A 20952-nucleotide genomic window follows, 5' to 3' on the forward strand; every position below is an offset into this window, starting at 1 on the left:
TTATTCTGAATAATGTTGAGCCAAACTGTAAGGATGTTACAAAGCGTTGTCTCTAGATGGCAATACTTACCAATTTGAATGCATAGGCACCTATTTTATGTTTGTAAAGAAGACATTTCAAAACTCAAACAAGATAGAAGGATATGGACGACACTCACAAATTGCTGGAGGAACTCAGCTGGCCAGGTAGCTTCTATGGAAAAAGTAAACAGTTGACGTTTCAGTCTGAGACTCTTCAGAAGGACTCCGCTTAGATTCCCAGGGTCTGCAGATTTTCTTTTGTTTGTTTCAGATTTTCTCTTACTTGTGGGCAGTCCTGCTGAAGGGTCTTGGCCCAAAACATTGAATGTTTACTCTTTTCCATAAATGCTGCCGGGCCTGCTGAGTTCCTCCAGCAATTTGTGTGTGTTGCGTGGATTTCCAGCATCTGCAGATTTTCCCTTGTTTGTAGAAGGATATGGGCAACCTTAACTCTCCAGAAAAATGCTGCAGTGGAACTTTGTCCATTGTGTTTGCCTCTTTTTCTGGTTGGAATCTTGTTAAATAGGATGCACTCCAAAAAGTACATCTGTCGTATGGAGAGAGTTCATCACAATCAACAGTGGTGTGGGAGGGGACTTCTTGTAGTTTGCCAATATGGGAGGAGCGAAAATTTACAAAGAAGTACAAGATCACAATAAAATGGGAGCAAGAATAGGCCATTTGGCTCCTTAAGCATAACTACCATTTAATGTGATCATGGGTGATGTACCCCTTACCTCAAATGCTATCTGTGCTAGTTGGATTCAACACATCAAAGATCTTGGCATGCAGAAGTGTTCATAATCTAAAGCAACACGCACAAAATGCTGGAGGAACTCAGAAAGATAGGGAGTATCTATGGAAGTGAATAAACAGTCGATGTTATGGGCCAAAACCCTTTATCAGAACTAGAAAGGAAGGGGGAATAGGCCAGAATAAGAAGGTGGAGGGAGGGGAGATATAATAAGGTAGAAGATGGTAGATGAAACCATGTGGGTGGGGGAAGGGGGATGAATTAAGAAGCTTGGAGGTGATAGGAAAAGGTAAAGACTGGAGAAAATAGAATCTAATAGGAGAGAAGAGTGAACAATGGGAGAAAGGAAAGGAAGAGGGGCACCAGGGGGCAATGATGGGCAGGCAAGGAGAAGAGAAGAGGTGGGGGGGGGGGGGCTAGTGTGGACAATTGATGAAAAGGGAAGGGGAGAGGGACATGTAGCTGTGTGAGTGCGTGTTTGAACAGTCAGAGAGTAACAGAGATCACAGAGGGGGAGCTATGAGAGATGGTCTCACTGAACTCTCTTTGCAGAGGTTTAAATCTCTTCAGGGTAGGCATACCTCGAAGAGACTTTGCAGTGGAACAGCAAAGCATACACACAAGACATTCTGCAAATGTTGGAAATCCATAGCAATACACACAAAATGCTGGAGGAACTTGGCAGGTCAGGCAGCATCTATGGAATGAATAAACAGTTGAATTTTCAGGCCAAGACACTTTATCAGGACTGGAAAGGAAGGAGAAAGAAGCTAGAATAAGAATTTAGGGGCAGGAGTACAAGCTAGAAGGTGATAGGTGAAGCCAGGTTGGTGGGGGAAGGGGGGATGAAGTAAGAAGCTGAGAGGTGACAGGTGGAAAATATAAAGGGCTAGGGAAGAAGGAATCTGATAGGAGAGGAGGGTGAGCCATTTGGAAAGGGAAGGAGGAGGGCACTAGAAAGAGGTGAAAAGGCAGGTTAGGAGAAGTGAGGAGGAAAAGACGGGCCAGAGTGGGGAATTGAAGAAGAGGTAAGGGAAAGGAGTTATAGTAGCAATTCTGGTTGAGCACATAGTCAAAGTGTTGGAGAGCAGTGAAAAAGAGTTCCACTGAATTCTTTTCAAAGATGTTGATACTCATTATTTTATTCTAGACATACTTAAGCACTTGAAATTAAATTTACCAGTTGCCTTGGTGAGAATTAAACTTTTGTTTCTGGATCAATTGTCCAAACCTCTGGAGAGTTGATTAGGAATATAACCACTATTTTATTTTGTCCCTGAAGTAAATTGTGTCCTACATGGATTAAAATGATATTTCACTCTTTAATATATAATACGCTTGCCAATCAACTGAACCATTTTATTATTTTCAATTTTATTTGAATCTAGTATACAGTGAAGATGTTTGTAGCAGACTTCATGAAGACAGAGACAATGAGATAGATAAGTACATGGCAGATAAATTTGATTGCAATTGTAAAGTTACACAGTTTGCAAGGAAATATGAAAAAGGGAAATGTAATCAAATGGTATAGTTAAAAGAGAACCAGGAATTTATTTACATTGAAAGTGGAGGTAGGGGATAAGAATTATATTTTCAATAAAAATATAGTTTCATATATCCTGTGCTTTTTAATATCACCCAGTGTGCTTTTAGCAAATTTCTACACTGTTGGCTCCCACAAACAGCAAAATGATAAATGTCTCTCAATAATATTGAGTGTGGAAAACATATTGGCTAGGACACTTGGCATAATTTTCCTTCTCTGGTGCTCTTTGAAACCATACCCTGACACCATTAATTTCCTTCTGAAGAGTCAGCCCTAGGCCACACTTTAACATCTCCAACAGAAATAAAGCACCCCCTCTGTATTGCAAAATTGGAACTCAGCTCTTCAGAGTGAGATTTCTGTCTTTGATTGAAGTATAAATTAACTAAATGAGACATAACTGACACCTGTTTAAATAAAGCATTTTGGAGAGTATAAATAGAAATACTGAGTACTGAATCCAACAAGTTATCAATAACCTTTGTATATGATTTATTATGTCTCAGCTAATGTGTTAGGTACCACCACACAGATCCAATGACATGGATTCAATCCTGTTTGTACGGAGGTCTTCCTGTGCCTAGATGCATTTATCTCTGGTGTTCTGGTTTGCACCCGCAGGGCAAAGACATACCAATTGTTTAACTGGTTGTTATAAATTGCCCCCAGTGTTGAGTTGGTGGTAGGAGAATTGGTTGGGGAGGAAGGGAGTTGATGGGAATGCAAAAGATGGGGGATGAATATAGGAAAATGATTGGTGGATGGTGTGATGACTTGTTTCCATGACACATTGTTCTATCATCAAATAAAAGACAATGCTGTTTTGGAGGAGTGATGCATCTTGGCCTGTTGTCTAAGAACCAGTAATTTGGGCTGAATAGACACCTTACTTGCCTCCTTATATAGACTGACAATCACTGATGTAATGATTTGAACAAGAGTTGCAGTTGAGTAAAAAAAAATCCCCACAAGTGACTCTCTGTCTCAAGTTTAGCAGATCTAAAAGCACAATACAAATGGTGTTCCTTGTCATTAGATGATGCGCAAACATGTGCATCTCCCTATGTGTTGAATCATTCATCAGGCAAGCTGAAGTTGCAGCTGTAAGGGATTCACATTATATTGTATCCTTCTGAAATTTGTACTTCAAGATTTATACTTAGAAACTGGGACCAGATTCAGAGTAAGCATATTCCTGCTCAGTTGAAACGCTTGAGGCAAACAGCTCATTAATGTGCCCCATTTCCCATGTCTCAACTACCCAGAGCCTGTGGAGTGAAGGAGAATGAAAGTAGAGCTAGGCCAACTAAAAGAGTTGACAAACTTCTTAAATGATGTCCTGACATTAAGCAAGAATCCTCCATTAATTGAGACCCAAGTCTTCTCATGAGAATGTTTGATGGCCATTTTTATTTTATAAATCCCACATTGTCTTTGAGGAAACCACATTAATGTGAAGATCTTGTGAGCCTTCTAGAGAATATATATGAATTCTTGGAGACAGTTGGCATCATAAGCCTGCATTGAGGAGAATGACCTGGTCTTTGCTGCTGTACAGGGTTGAAATAATAAAACCGATCTCTTCAGTCATTCCATGGTGAAACTACTTGAATTTAAACAGAAAACAAAGGAAATAGCATGTCAGGCAGTATTTGTGGTGGAAGAAATGTGTCTCAGGTTGATGACTTTTCTGATGAGATCTTTTGTTGGAGTGGACATTGAACTTTGATTCAGGTATAAAAGCAGACAGATGAGGCTTGGCTGACACCCGTTTCCCAAAGGATATGGGGTCTTTGGTTTTATAATTAGATGCACTGTGCCCAGAAACATAGAAATGATAATAAACAAGCTTTATAACATATACTTCATCTGCCAGAAGAAGTGGGATCTCTCAGTGACCACCTATTTTAATTCCACTACCCATTCCCATTCCGATATGTCAATCTATGGTCTCCTCTCGTGTCGCGCTGAGGCCACTCAAGTTGGAGGACCAACACCTTATATTCCATCTGGGTAGCCTCCAATCTGATGGGATGAACAATTTCTCAAACTTCTGGTAATGCAGCACGCCCGTACCCCCCATACTTCACTATTCCCCATGCCCTATTCCCTCTCTCACCTTACCTCCTTGCCCACCCAACTCCACTCTCTGGTGCTCCAATGCTCCCCCTTCTCTTTCTTCCATGGCCCTTTGTTCTCTCCTATTGGATCCCCCTTCTCCAGCCCTGAAACTCTTTCAATAATCAACTTCCCAGCTCTTTACTTCATCCCTCCCCCTCCCGGTTTTAGCTGTCACCTTGTGTATCTCTCTCCCTCCCCCATCTTTTAAATCTACTCCTCATCTTTTTTTCTCCAGTCCTGCTGAAGGGTCTTGGCCCAAAATGTCGACTATACTTTTTTCCATAGATGCTGTCTGGCCTGCTGGGTTCCTCCAGCATTTTGTGTGTGTTGCTTGGATTTCCAAAATCTGTAGATTTTCTGTTGTTTTTGAAGCTTTATAACATTTTCACCACCTGACGAAATGATGAAAGATGCAGCCTTTGCAAATATACAAATTGTCAAGACAGGATCATTTCAGTAAATGAAAACAGATTAAGTTTTAGCACATTAAGACAAAGAGGCCAAGTTATGTTCAGAATGGTGTGTCAATGTCATTCGGGTTGAGCTGTAGGCAAACAGTGGAGAACTGCATATACATAACTTCACTCTGCAAATGGTTGTTGGTCCAAATGAAGAGATGCATTTTTAAGTGAGAAATGGACCTATGAAGACTAGGTGCAGTATGATAGTTCTGAAATCCTGATAGTCATCTTCCTGTAAGGAATCTTGGGAAATTTGCCTCAACATGTTTTGCTGTAAGGGAGGACATCTTGGCATAAAGTGGATCCTGGTCAACAGTCTGAGAGCAAGAAGGAACAAAAGATGTTTTATTGAATGGTGAGTGCTGAGCAGAAGTCTTTTTTTCGGCTCCATAGCCTGTCTCCATTTACGTAATGTGGAGGAGGGGTTTAGTGCAAACTCTTCTGACATTTTTGCATTGGTATCAGTTGATATAAATTTTAGAAAATTTCATTCTAAGTAGATTTATATGGTAATGATAGGGGAATCAAGGGATATTGGGACAAGGCAGGAACTGGGTATTGATAGTAGATGATCAGCCATGATCTCAGAATAGCGGTGCAGGCTCGAAGGGCCGAATGGTCTACTTCTGCACCTATTGTCTATTGTCTATTGTAATGTTTAAAGCTACCCAAAGAGGAATGAAAATATCACTGTTTTCAGCATAAACTCTTGGAGACATTGATCTAGTAGTTTCAATACGACATGATTAGTGACCCATTAAGAAAACATTGTCAGCCTTTTTCTTCGAGCAACACTATAATTTTTAATTCTGCATTCTGAATTTTCTGATCAATGAACAGTAACCACTTATTATAGAGGCATTTAGCACCTAGAAGAGATTTTATTTCTAGCAAGTGTATAATAACAAATTCAATGTGCTCCCTTACACTGTGCATTTGCAATGATTATGAAATGCTTAATGAGGAGCCAGGCACTGAGCAGAAATCAGAAATTGATGGTGCTATTGAGCACATTCCTTTAAAGGGGGGGGGGGGTACAAATCTGCAAAGTGGTGAACATTGGGAAGCAATCTTCATGCCTTTGCCATTGTGACAATGGCAGAGGCATGAAGTGAAGGGAAGATGAGCAGTAGTGATCCGGAATCAGAGAAGTATGAGACACAAGCTTGCACATGGACTGACGAAAGTTGCAAAGCTTAGGTCGTAACAAGAGTGAGAGTTTTGAAATAATTTTGTGGATAGCGAGTATAATGTTTAGTGAGAATTGAAATGATAGTTGAGCAGCACAGCAGGAACAGTTTGTAATTTTGCCATGGGCAAGTTTTAAACCTTTAGCAATCAAGCAAGAGCATGAATTATTATTATATAGTATTTTGTGCTTTGGAACTGAATCTTTGGTTATAATGGAGCAGCCTCTGCTCAGGGTACAGGGAGAGAGAGATGGTCAAATCTTGTATTATTAAACGTTGCCAGTCTTACCTTTGCCAAAAGGCAGATCTCACCTTTATCCTGAAGAGTAATTGGAAGAACTTCGCATTTGGGACTGAACCAGATGGAACTGGTAGAATTTTCAGCCAGTATTTATAACAGATGATAGCAACATGCCATTGATCTCCTATCTTTTAACATTTTATCTATGCACGAACATATTTGCACTTAAAGAGAAGCACTGTTATTGTGAAGTATGTTTCCTCATATGACCACATAATAGCTTCCCCATTTAGAAATACTTTGGTTAAAATAACAGTCTGAAGGTTCTACATGGCTGAATCAAACACTCAGGTGTAAACTGCAGCGATTCTAGTCAGTCACTGTAGCCTGTTTATTTTTATTTGTTCAATTTTCTCCACTGATCTCGTTAAAGTTTTGATTTTTTTTGGGCTTCTTGCCCAATTTCTCTCTTTAGTTCCTCATCCACTTGATCAACTAAGTCATACATGGGTTATTATAGCAAAGAAACATAGAACATAGAAAACTGGAAACATAGTTTCTATGTTTCCAACTAAGTCATACATGGGTTATGGTAGCAAAGCTTGATCACATGATCTGCTGGAAGAACTCAGTGGGTCGAGCAGCATTGGTGGAAGGATAAAATGTTCTGGGGCAAAATGCTGCACCAAGTTTAAGAGTGGAGTGGCGAGGTGGCCAACATAGAAAGAAGGGAAATTGCAAGAATGGATTCCAAGGTATTTTCAACACTATTATCCCTCATAACTAATCACTAAGCTGCAAGAACTGAACCGCAGTACTTCCCTGTGCAACTGGATCCTCAATCTCCTCACTGGCATCACTACATGCTCAACTTTCCAGTTAGTATGGATTGCAACAACATCTCCTCCAAACTCACCATCAGCACAGGTTCAGCACTGGGCTGTGTGCTTAGTGATCTGCTCCACTCTCTTTTGTTCTTATGATTGTGTGGCAAAGTACAGCTCCAATACTTTATTTAAGTTTGCGGATAACGCCACTGTCGTTGGCCGAATTAAAGGTAGTGATGGGTCGACGTACAGGAGGGAGGTTGTAAATATGATCAAATGGTACTTCAACAGCATCCTCTCACTCAACATTAGCAAAACCAAGAGCTGTTTATCAACTACGGGAGGAAAAAAATCCAGTGTCCAGAGCCAGTCCTTATTAGAGGAAGGGAGGTGTAGAAGGTCATTAGCTTTAAATACATTGGTGTCAACATATCAGAGAATCTGTCCAGGGACCAGCACATATGTGCCATCAGAAAGAAGGCATGACAGCACCTGTACTTTCTTAGAAGTTTGCGCACATTCGGAATGTCACCAAAACACTTTGACAAATGCCCATAGATGCACGGTAAAGAGCATCTTATTTTGTTGTATTACAGTTTGGTATGGAAACACCATACCCAGGAACAAAAAAGCATACAGAAGTTGTGGATATAGTCCAGTCCGTCATAGACAAAGCTCTCACTACTATTGAGCACATTTACACAGAGCACTGCCACAGGAAACCAGCATCCATAATCAAAGGCCTCACCATCCAGGCAATATGCTTTTCTTGGACCATTATAAGGTAGCAGATACAGCACCCTTGGGTTCCACACCACCAGGTTCAGGAGCAGTTATTACCCTACAAACATCAGCCACCTGAACTGGCATGGATAACTTCATTTACCACTAGTCTGAGCTAATCTTAACGTCTGCAGACTCAATTTCAAGGACTTTTTACAATACATTTTCGCAATATTATCTTAACCTGCAGTTTGTCATTTTTGACACATTACCTATTTGACAGTCTTTGTCTGTTTATGTGTAGTTTTTAGTAAAATTCTATCATATTTCTTCCTTCTTAAACCGAGATTAAGGGAGCTAGGGCTTTACTCTCCAGAGAGAAGGAGAATGAGAGGAGACATGATAGAGGTATACAAGATATTAAGAGGAATAGATAGAGTGGACAGCCAGCACCTCTTCCCCAGGGCACCACTGCTCAATACAAGAGGACATGGCTTTAAGGTAAAGGGTGGAAAGTTCAAGGGGGATATTAGAGGAAGGTTTTTTTATTCAGAGGGTGGTTGGGCGTGGAATGCGCTACCTGAGTCAGTGGTGGAGGCAGACACACTAGTGAAATTTAGGAGACTACTAGACAGGTATATGGAGGAATTTAAGGTGGGGGTTATATGGGAGACAGGGTTTAAGGGTCAGCATAACATCGTGGGCTGAAGACAGACAGATATACTTTATTGATCCCCAGGGAAATTGGGTTTTGTTACAGTCACACCAACCAAGAATAGTGTAGAAATATAGCAAAATAAAACCATAAATAATTAAACAATCATAAGTAAAATATGCCAAGTGGAAATAAGTCCAGGACCAGCCTATTGGCTCAGGGTGTCTGACATTCCGAGGGAGGAGTTGTAAAGTTTGATGGCCACAGGCAGGAATGACTTCCTGTGACGCTCAGTGTTGCATCTCAGTGGAATGAGTCTTTAGCTAAACGTACTCCTGTGCCTAACCAGTACATTATAGAGTGGATGGGAGACGTTGTCCAAGATGGCATGCAACTTGGACAGCATCCTCTTTCCAGACACCACCGTCAGAGTCCAGTTCTACCCCCACAACCCTTACGAATGAGTCTGTTGATTCTGTTGGTGTCTGCTACCCTCAGCCTTCTGCCCCAGCACACAACAACAAACATGATAACACTGGCCACCACAGACTCGTAGAACATCCTCAGCATCATCCGGCAGATGTTAAAGGACCTGTTAAAGGGCCTGTACTGTGCTGTATTGTTCTATGTTCTCTGTAAATTGCAACAAGAAAATGAACCCCAAAGTAGTAGTATATGGTAATATATACAGTGCTGTGCAAAAGTCTTAGGCGCATATATATAGATAGGGTGCCTACGATTTTTGTACCGTACTGTAGTAAGTTTATGTATTGCACTGTACTACTGCAAAAAAAAAACAAATTTTACTACATATGTAGGTGATGATAAATCTAGCTCTACTATGGGTCTCTGTTTTGGATTGAGAGTGGGGAGGAGGCAGGGAGAGGAGAATAGTGATTGGAAATTGGTGAAAAGAGAGTGGAGGGAGCAGGCAGCACCAGAGCGACGTTCTGTAATGATCAATAATCCAATTGTTTGGAACCAAATGGCCTTGCCTGGTGTCTCAGGGCTGGGTGAGTCTGCAACCCCTACCACTGCTGGCACTCCTTCTCTGCCACCCATCCTACTCTCCTCCATGCCACTCCACCCTTGCCATTTACAACATCCTTTGCTCCTGCCAGATTTACAAACTCACTCTCCAGCACAAATACAGTGCTGTGCAAAAGTCTTGGCCATCCTAGTTACAGTACATATTTGTGCCTAAGACATTTGTGCAGTACTGTATGTATTTTCACAATAAATTTACTTTGAGCTTTGAGGGTAATTGGTGAACTGAGGAGGGGTTTAAGATGACTGGGAGGTGATGATTGGTGGAAGAGGCGAGTAGGGTGGAGTCAGAAGACTGGCAATTGACCGATGGAAGGGGACGCAGAGAGAGAAGGAAAACAGACAAATCAAGGTGGATGGAGTAGAGTCTGAAGATTGGAGATAACTACTGGAGTTCCATGTGTCTCAATTGACCCTGCTGTCATCTGATTTCTATATGAAAAGAATAATCAAAAGCAGGAGTCATGGCCGATTTATTTTCCCCCTCAACATTGTGTCCAATAGTGCGCTACAATTTTTATTCCAGCAAGACCTTCTCCTTAGGCACATCCCAGCGACTGAACCGAGATTCGCTTTTTCCTGTTGGTGTCAGCCTTAACTGGAACAATAGTTGCCAGATTCTGTTTCTTACTCTTCTCAGTCCTTGTTGATCTTTGTCCTTCTTCTTAAGCACCTCTTTTGTGGCTGGATTTACAGTATTTATTAAAGATATTTAATTAAAAATTTGTCCTTTAATTATGCTTCCCTTTATTAATTATTTTTTTAAACATTATCACTTTGGAATAAAAGTGTTTTACCTATTAGTTTTGCCCAAAGATTTAATTATGTCCCTTTTTTGTGATTATAAAGGTTGTAACTTGGTTATCTGCTTTAAATACCAGATAAAACATTTATTTAGAAACAAGGTTTTCTTCTCCTAAAGAAAGTCTGTGAAAAAAACATACTATTCATGCTTACTGCTACCTACTACTCTCTAGTTCAGGACATCAGAACCTACGGTATATGTTTGGTGGTTGGATAGAACAATGACACTTCTAGTTGTGCTAGATGTGTCATTTAAGGAAATTGGAAGACTTGGCTGAAAGGTCATGGTGTACATTTCAGGTATCAAGGGGACAGGAGAAATTCAGAAAACTGGATTTCATTTAAGGAGGTCAGCAAAGTTCAAGGGTAGGTTTATTAGGTGCACAGACTTGGTAAGATTTAGTACTTTACAAAACCAAGATGGCAGTTTATCTGGATTTATGTGGGGATTCATCAAGTAAAATATAACATTTAACTGGAACCATTTTGTAATAACCTACCATTGAGTTAAATCACTTGATGGACCTCAATGATACACATCAATTGGTTTAACATACACTCACAATACTTCATGAAGTTACTTATTGAGGAAAAAAATAAACGAATATTGATCCAGAAATATTGGTTCAGCATGTACACTAGATTAACAAGCTTGAAATTTAGGAGAATGTATCAAGTGCTGCATTTTTGCTGTCCACTATTCCTCGCATGTTATAAGGCTGTAAATGAGCTAGTAACACAGTGTTTACAAAGACAAAATATCAATATTGTGTAAAATGATTCTAATGCTTTATACACATCAGCCAGCCACAGTGTTTTTGGACACAACATTGGATATTGCTCACCATTAATCTCAGACTATTAGCAGAAATTAGCGTTCTTTTGCCAAATTAAATCTTCAATGTACTCATAAGAAAGAGAGAGAATTACTAGAAATTTTCTGATTGTAAAATGTATTAATTTGTTGTATATTCTTATGCATACATATTAAAGTGACTCTGTGCTCTTACGTTTTTCCAGATGGTTATGAAAATAACAAATGAGGACTGTGGCCCGTGCTCCAGACCCTAACCGAATGATAAGGTAAATCAAGATATTCTGTGGATGATATTTCTTAACCAGCAATTTGTTAGTAAAGGATGGTTTGCTAATTATTTTTAATATATTTAATTCACCTTATTTTTAGATCACCTTTTTAACATATATTTTGAGGTGACATAAAAACTGGTAGCATTGCGAAGAGCAAAGGAAATTATTGAGGGATGTAGTTGCATACAGATCCAATGGAAAGCTGGATATAACACTCACAGATGAAAGTTAATCCTAATGTCCATTTTGGGCAGTCAAGTAGGGTTAGGGCAAATACAGGAACCATAAGACCATAAGACATAGGAGCAGAATTCCATCATAACAGATTTACTATCCCTTCAAGCCCATTTTCCTGCCTTCTCCCTGTAACTTCTGGTGTCCTTACTAATCAAGAACCTATCAGCCTCCACTCTAAATATATTTATTGACTTGGCCTCCTCAGCCATCAGTAGCAATGAATTCTGCAGGTTTGCCATTCTGGCTGAAGAAATTCCACCTCATCTCTGTTCTAGAGGGACGTTCTTCCATTCTGAGGCTGTGCATTCTGGTCCTAGACTCCCCCACTCCCCACACCTTTCAATATTCAATGAGATTCCCCTCATTGTCCTAATCTCCAGTAACTAGTTGGTGGCAAGGAATGTTGATGAACAGAGACGTTAGGGCCCAAGTCCATAGTTCCCTGAAAGTTGCAACAGAGGGAGACAATGTCATGAAGCAGGTAAATAGCATAACAATTTGTTGGAAGAAGTCAGCAAGTCAAGCAATACCTGTGGATGGAAAGGAAGTCTCAACGTTTTGGGTCGAAGCCCTGCATCAGGACTCAATAAGTTTTGACCTTCATTCTCCCCACAGATGTTACTTGATTTGAATGTTGTTTCCTGCTTCATATTCCCGCAACTGCAGTCTGTATGTATAAGATATGCCCACCCTTTACTGAAGATCATAAAAGTATTGTGACATTATCTTGCAACTTCACAAAACGCTGTTTAGAATCTTGTGTGCAGTTATGGTAACCGCACCACAGGAAGGATGTGATTGCAGTGAAAAGGGTGCAGCAGAGATTCACTTGGTTGTTGACTGGATTGAGCCAGTAATGGGGAGAAACCACAGAGGCTGGGTTTATTTTCCCCGGAGAGAAAGCTGAGATCGACCTAACAGAATTGCATAAAACAATAAGAGGCACACATTAACTAGACAGTCAGAACTTTTCCCTATGGTAGGGGTATCAAAAACAAGAGGTCATAGGTTAAAGAGGAAAGGAGGGAGTTTTAAAGTGGGTTTGAGTAGAAGGATTTTTCCCACAGTGAGTGGTTGATACTTGGAGTGCACTGTCAGAGGAGGTGGTAGAATATGATGTAATTACAATGACAGTTATAAACAGGCAGTTGAATAGGCAAGGCATGGAAGAATTTAAGACATTAAGACCACAAGACCGACCATAAGACATAGGAGCAATATGGCCCATCAAATATGGTCTGCCATTCCATCATGGCTTCATTATCCTTCTCAACCTCATTCTTCAGCTTTATTCCCATAACCTTTGACACCCTCGTTAATCAAGAACCTATGAACCACCACCTTAAATATACTCAATGACTTGGCCTGCACAGCCATCTGTGGCAAAGAATTCTACAGATTCACCATCCTCCGACTAAAGAAATTTTTCCTCACCTCTGTTCAAAATGGAGTCCCCCAATTCTAAGGCTGTGCCCTCTGGTCTTAGACATCTCTACTAGGGTAAACATCCTCTCCACATCCACTCTATCCAGACCTTTCAATATTCGATAGGTTTCAATGAGATCCCCATTCAATCTTATAAACTTCAGTGACTACAAGCCCAGAACTATCAAACACCTCTCATATGTTAACCCTTTCATTCCTGGAATCATTCATGTGAACGTCCTCTGGACCCTCTCCAATGTCAGCACATTCTTTCTTAGATAATGGGACCAGAACAGTTCAGTATGCTCAGAAGTGCTGTCTGACCAATGCCTTATAAAGCCATAGCATTACATCCTTACTTTTGTATTCTAGTCCTCTTGAAATGATTGCTAACATTACATCTGCAAACCTTACCATTGACTCAACCTGCAAGTTAATCTTTAGGCAATCCTGCATGAGGACTCCCAAATCTCTTTGCGCCTCAGATTTTTAAATTTTCTCCCCATTTAGAAAGTAGACTATGCTTTTATTCTTTCTATCAAATTGCATGATCATGCATTTCCATGCACTATATTCCATCTGACACGTCTTTGTCTATTCCTCCAATCTGTCTAAATCCTCCTGCAACCACCCTGCTTCCTCAACACTATCTGCCCCTCAACCTATCTTCATATCATTTGGAAACTTGGCCACAAAGCCATCAATTCCTTCATCCAAATCGTTGACATATAACGTGGAAAGAAGTGGGCCCAACACAGACCCCTGCAGAACACCACTAGTCACCATCGGCCAACCAGAAAAGGCTCCTTTTTTCCCACTCTTTGCCTCCTGCTAATCAGCCAATGCTCTATCCATGCTCGTACCTTTCCTGTAATGCCATGGGATCTATCTTGTTCAGTAGGCTCATGTGTCACCTCATCAAAAGACTTCTGGAAATCCAAGAAAAAAACATCCACTGACTCTCCTTTATTTATCCTGCCTGTTATTTCCAACAGGTTTGTCAGGCAAGATTTCCTCTTTAGAAAACCACTTTATCGTGTGCATCCAAGTACTCCGAAACCTCATCCTTAATAATAGGCTCGAACATCTTTCCAACCAACCTCCAAAGTCAAGCTAACTAGCCTATAATTTCCTTTCTTTTGCTTCCCTGACTTCTTAAAGAGTGGAGTGGAATTTACAATTTTCCAGTCCTCAGGAACCATTCTAATACCTAGTGATTCTTGAAAGATTATTACTGATGCCTCCACAATCTCTTTAACTACATCCTTCAGAACCCTGGAGTGCAGCCCATCTGGTCATACTGACTTATCGACCTTCTGAGTTTTCAATTTCGCAAGCACCTTCTCCTTGGTAGTAGCAACAGCAATCATTGTTGCCCTCAATACTCTCACATTTCTGGAATTCTGCTAGTGTCTTCCACAGTGAAATCTGACACAAAACACTTACAGAGTTGCTCCGCTGTTTCTTTGTCCCCCATTACTACCTTCCCAGTGTCATTTTCAAATTTCACTCTTGTCCCTATTTTCTCCTTATGTATCTGAAAAAAATGTTTTATGTGTCCTCTTTTATATTATTGGCTAGCTTCCCTTCATATTTCATCCTTTCTTTTTTTATGGCTTTTTAATTGCCTTCTGTTGGTTTTTAAAAGTTTCCCAATCTATTTTCCTTTTATTTTTTTCCCTATATAATATGCCCTCTCTTTTGCTTTAATGTTGACTTTGACATAACCTTGTCAGCCATGTTTGCATCATCCTCCCTTTAGAATACTTCTTCATCTTTGGGATGTATCTTTCCTACGCCTTACAAATTTCCTCCCGAAACATCAGCCATTGCTGTTCTGCTGTCATCCTTGCAAGTGTCTCCTTCCAATCAACTTTGGCCAGCTCCTCTCTCATGCCTCTGTATCTCCCTTTACTCCACTGTAATACTGATTCCTCCAATTTTAGCTTCTCCTTCTCAAACTGCCGGAAAAATGCTATCATATGAAGGGTTCCTTTACCTTGAGCTTCCTAATCAAACCTGGGTCATTACATAAAATCCAATCCAGAATTTTCATTCTTCTAGTGGGCTCAGCCACAAGCTGTTCTAAAATGCCATCTTGTAGGCATTCTACAAATTCCCTCTTTGGGATCCAGCACCAGCCAAATTTTTCCAATCTACCTGCATATTGAAATCCCCCATGATTATCACAACTTTGCCCATTTTACATGCTTTTTCTTATCTCCTGATGTAATTTGTTGCTGACAACCTGGCTGCTGTTTGGAGGCCTATATCATTAGTGTCTTTGTATCCTTGCATTTTCTTAAATCTACCCACAGGAACTCTATATTTTCCAATCCTAGAGGTATGTCACCTCTTTACAAGGATTTGATATAATTTTTTACCATTAGAGCCACCACACACCCTCTTCCTATCTGCCTGTCTTGTTACAATATTTATCCTTGAATTTTAAGTTCCCAACTATCACCTTCTCTCAGCCATGACTCAAAGATGCCCACAACATCATATTGACAATCTCTAAGTACACAAGATTATCTGCTTTATTCTGTATACTGTATGCATTCAAATATATCGCCTTCAGTCCTGTATGCATCACTCTTTTTGACTTTGTCCCCCATTACAATTTAACTCATCCCACTGACTGCAATTTTGCCCTATCATCTCACAATCTCACTACACACTGCATCTAATGATAATAATAAGTTTGTCCATCGTCATCAATGAAGACCTTGACACCATTAGTACTTTTTACAAGGTCGAGTTGCTATCTCGATGCTCAACCCAGCACGGATGGAAAGTGTGCAAAGGAGCCAGCTGGATTCGAACTCGGGACCTCTCGCCCCGAAGTCCAGCGCTGCTGCCACTATGCCACCAGCCGGCTATGGTGTTGAGACTAGCGCTTGGTTTTAGCATCAGCTTCACTCTCTCTTGCCAATTCCTATCTGGATCCAGTGGCAAGAAAAGTTGAGACGGCTGGAGATAGGAATAGGTGCAGTGGATGACCAGGACATCATCTGTGTCTATGTCATGCTCTACACATTGCACGACGCTTGCAGAGACCGCCTTCTTGACTGCTGGACCTTCCATTGGTCTCATCCGCTCAATCCACCGGAGTCTGTCTTCACATGCTGGGATAGACAACTCCCTATCTCACCGAGGGTTTGAGACCTGTCGGCTACCCTCACCTGGTTTAGCCGGTTTGTTGAAGCCGTTGCCCAAGGTGTGGCCGCTGTCACATGCAAACAGCTATGGGGAGCCACAGGTGAGAGCTGAGTGCCAGGTAGGGACCAAAGGTGGACAATCCGCCTAAAAAGGACGCAACATGCTCCCCCAGAGGTGCTACCTCTCCCTGACACCCCATACACTGCATCTACTTGTGTATCAACTGCCCTATCCTCAGCCCTATTACTCCAGTTTCAGTCTTCCTGCCAAATTAGTTTAAACCTTACCCAACAGCTTTAGCAAACCTGCCTGCAAGATATTGGCTCCCCTTGGGATCAGGTGTAACCCATCCATTTTGTACAGGATATAGCTTCTCCTGAAGAGATCCAAATAATCCAGAAATATGAAACCCTGTCCCCAGCACAAATTCTTCAGCCACACATTCACCTGCCATATTGTCCTATTCTTAACCTCACGAACACGTGGCACAGGCAGAAATCCAGAGATTACGATGCTGGAGATCTTGCTTTTCAGCTTTCTGCCTAACCCTCTATATTCTCTCTTAAGGACTTCGTCCCTTTTCCTATCTATGTCATTGGTACCAATATGCTGTACAACATCTGGCTGAGATCTAAGATACCCCTGACCCTGGCACCTAGGAGGCAACATACCATCTGGGTGTCTCTTTCACAGAATCTGCTTTCCACTCCTCTGATCAAATCCCCTATCACTCGTCTTCTCTCTCCCGTCCCTTCTGAGTCGCAGAGCCAGAATCATCCAGCTGCAGCTCCATTTCCTTAACATGGTATCTAAAGAGCTGCAACTCTGTAACCTTTGTGTAGAAGTAGTTATTAGGGAGACTGTAGGTCTCCCATATCTCACGCAGGAAACATACCACTACCCCTGCAACGATTCTCAGTGCACTAAAAGAAAAAAAAACCTTATGTACTAAAAAAAACCTTACTAGAAACTTCCTTGTTTATTTAGATCCTCTGTCTGTGCTTGCTCAAGTCTGTTCTCACCTAAGCCTGTTGAGCCAAAGCCAGACCACTCTAACACTGCCCCACTCCAATAATGACTGTTCCATTTACACCTTCTTTCTTTTTATTGGCCCAGCTCTAATTGCCACGCAACTGAGAAAAAAGCCAAAAAGAAAACCTGAGCTATTTTTAAACCCCACACTGTATCACCAATGAACAATCTCTTGGACTGATCACTGCCTGCTGAGAACAAAGCCTAAAAGCAGCGGAGCTCTTTTTAAACCTTGTGCTGTGTCACCAACAAATGGCCTCTCGGGCTGATTGCTGTCTGCTGAGAAAAAAAGTTAATGTGGTCTGTTGTGTGGTTACTGTTGACGGGCAGACAGGTCGGTGTGGATGTAGTTTTTTAAAAGCCATTATTTCAGAACTGTACAATTCGATAAAGCAGCTGCACATCGTTCAGCTCTCCGTGCTTGACACAGTGATGGTTATCAATCAGCAGTTGCAGAGGGGAATGGGAAATGAATTGCTGCTCTACAGGTAAGAATCCTTTGGTGCTAGTAAATAAGGCATAAGAAAAGACTTATACTGATCTCATTATCTAGTACCTTGATCCGTAGTCTTCTATACTACAGCTTTTCTAGTGGTCATCTAAATTCTACTTAAATGTTGCTGGGGTATGCACCTCCACTACAGCCGCAGGTAGAGCTGGGTGAAAAAAAAGCCCTTTCTGAAATCCACTCTGAATCTCCTCCCGCTTACATGAAAACAGTGTTCTCTTGTTGAGGGTAACACTAAGGAATTCTTTTCTCACTAGCTACCTTTTTTATGCTCTTCATCATATATACTGATATCAAGAACACCACATCCTCCTCTGCTCCAAGGGAAACTAGCCCAGCTCTCCTGTCCCTCTTCACAGACAGGAGAGCCTGGAAATGCTGCATCCCAGACAACATCATGGTGAATCCTCTCTGCACTTCTGAAATAGTCGCACACACATTTCCTACCATCCTGCTACACAATGTTATTTGGTAGCCAGCCATATGAACAAACCAGCACTTTTCGGAATGTGGGAGGAACCCAGATTGCCCAGGGGAAGCCCCCACTGTCACAGGGAGAATGGTGTGAGCTCACACAGATGGTGTCTGAGGTCAGAGTAGAACCTGGCTTGCTGATTTGTGAGTTAACTGCACAATCTCATGCATTTTTGCCAAATGAGTCTGGCAATGATCAGAGTCCATTTCTGCCCACCTGTTTACATCTGTGGATTGGATGACAAGACTAAGGTGTCCCTGGCATTAGGCGTCAGTCACAAAGAAGTTCCTTGTCATAGTGCTTATATTTCACCTGCAATGTCATCAGTGCATCTCTTTTTGACCATTTCTGGAGTATCCAAGGCCTCTATGCAAATGACCAGCATTAGTGGTGTCTCTGTGATACTCTGCTGCAGTACTGACCAAACCACACAGCACCCTGTAGTTAAATGCTCACAGATCAAATTCAGTAGCAGGCTCCATGATACACATCAAGGATGCTACTGCTTGAGTTAGAAAGTTCACAAATATTAAATGAATAAATGGGGTTTTCCCACTTCATCCCAATCCGAAAAAAATCCTACGTGCCAGTTGGAGAAGTTTAGGCCTGAGGGTTCACTAGTGTAGCTGGTGGTTTAATACTGTTATGCTTGTCAGAGTTTGTGTACCTTACTCAGTACTGAGTCCCCAACACTTTAAGGGGATGAATTCAGTCAGAATGATTACACAGCAGCAGAAAGTGGCACTATATTTTCCTGGGTTCACTGTTAGATGATAATTTCAGATGAAATGAATGGAAGTGATAATTAAACTTAGTGTACCAAAGGTGGCTAATTGGATAACACCATTTATACAAAATCTAATTATTTTCATTGGTGCAAATTATCCAGCAACATGGATTGTATGCATTTTACTCAGTGTGTTTGTCTTTCATAATTAGTTACTTATAATGGCAATTGCTTGGTTTACTTGCAGGATTTAACATTGAAAAAAAGTTATTTGCAAGAGAAACAAAGATAGATCTTCAAGAGATATTGTCAGCATTGGTGGGCAGTCATCCGGTGAATGATCGATATGCTTTTAGTTGAAGCTGCAGCTCTCAGATGCTTATTAAAATGATTCTTTTAAATGTATTAATTTTCAAAAAATCAAGCATGCTTTGTGCATCCCCAATGCAGCTTGACTAATATATTTGTTAGTAAGATTTCATTATTGTATAACAGCTGAGGATATAACTTTCACTAAATATTTTGTTGATTAGTCTTTTTTTAAATCTTCTGATGAATTATTTCTGTTTTTGCATAATCAGCTGGCTATCTGTAAAATATAATTGCACTTGCAAGAAGATTACAGTCTCAGGCGATGAATTAAATTGATGGTCATATTGAGAAGAATAAAGTAATAACTTTAATCAGCATAACATTCTTCTTTGTCACAGTTTAATGAATTTTATACATAACGAGAAGGCTTTTGTTGTATACTCATGTGGCTTAAAGGATTGCAATGACACTAACTAAACAAGTATGTTATTAGCACCAAACACTTACTTGCCAAGTGAAGTTTATGTCTGGACTGATCTCAGTAATGGAGTCTTTAATTTGCAAAATCTGTTTAATTTGTGAATAGCATTATGTTAGTTGTAATTCATAAGAAATCACAGATCAATTAAGAATATTAGATCCTTGTGTGTTGAATTTTCCTTTGGATTAAATGCGTAAACTCTGAGATGTTCACAATAAAGTAATAAAAGAGGTTTGGAAACTTGTTTGAGAGTTTTTGCTATGTGTGATGTTGCTATTGCTGGACATTTAGGCTTTAAGGCACTCAGTTTTCCCATAACAAAATCAAAACGACCAGGTAGTGTGTCATTATAGAAAAATATATTCACTTGCCCACTGGCTTCCTTTATAATGTAATCAAATAATCATTTTAAAATGCCTGTAGGTATTCAGCTAATGTCTCAGAACCTTCAATTGGTATAGTTTGATTCAACCACTGAGGAGAAATTCTTGTTAATGACACTGGGCAGAAAAAGGTAGAAGCTTTGTCATTCAAGTAGTCCTCTGGAATCACCAGGGTAATCATCCAGCACATCAGGATACCAGCCAAGGGAAAGGGACATTGTAGCCTTGATCTCCAATAACTGATCTAACCATCCATAAAGTGCAGCAAGGGCACCAAACATATCTGTCAACTATATTTTATCACCCAACTTAGTAGTAATCTGCAATGTTCCAGTGGATACTCTAAAAGTTGTAAATACTACAACTTCAATTTGCAGCTGCTGCACAAATCCAATTATAATGAGACTAGTTGAGCCAGTCATTAGTTATGCTACACCCAATTATTACCGGAGGATAAAAATCATCAAAAAACTCAACAAGCTCGAGGACCTGAGATTCTGTTTATTTATTTGACCTTAATATACTGTCTATAGCTAGTAAATGGCAAATGACAAGTAGAAGGGAGATTTAGTCAGTGGATGCTAGAATAAGGAATCTCTGAGTGTGGGGAGAGCAGACTGATAGTGTATGATAAGTAGCTTTAAAATTATTTTTAGATTTCACTGCAGCAATGTATTAAGGTGGTGTTGCAGTCCCAGAATTTCAAGGATTTGGGTTTGAATCTATGT

General features: G+C 40.6%; 1 protein-coding gene across 14 annotated transcripts in view; it reads left to right on the forward strand.

Annotated features, from left to right (window-relative positions):
- The window catches only part of LOC140733465 (doublecortin domain-containing protein 2), a 155666-nt gene extending 135581 nt beyond the window's left edge, over positions 1-20085 (forward strand). For all 14 annotated transcript variants that reach the window (XM_073056841.1, XM_073056840.1, XM_073056830.1 and 11 more), the window contains 2 exons: positions 11414-11476; positions 19296-20085. In XM_073056841.1, the coding sequence (XP_072912942.1) occupies positions 11414-11464 (51 nt within the window). In that variant the 3' untranslated portion in view covers positions 11465-11476; positions 19296-20085. The remainder of the gene's footprint in view (positions 1-11413; positions 11477-19295) is intronic.
- Positions 20086-20952: the final 867 nt, after the last annotated feature.

The sequence above is a fragment of the Hemitrygon akajei genome, chromosome 9, assembly GCF_048418815.1.
Source record: "Hemitrygon akajei chromosome 9, sHemAka1.3, whole genome shotgun sequence".
NCBI classification, from domain to species: Eukaryota; Metazoa; Chordata; class Chondrichthyes; order Myliobatiformes; family Dasyatidae; genus Hemitrygon; species Hemitrygon akajei.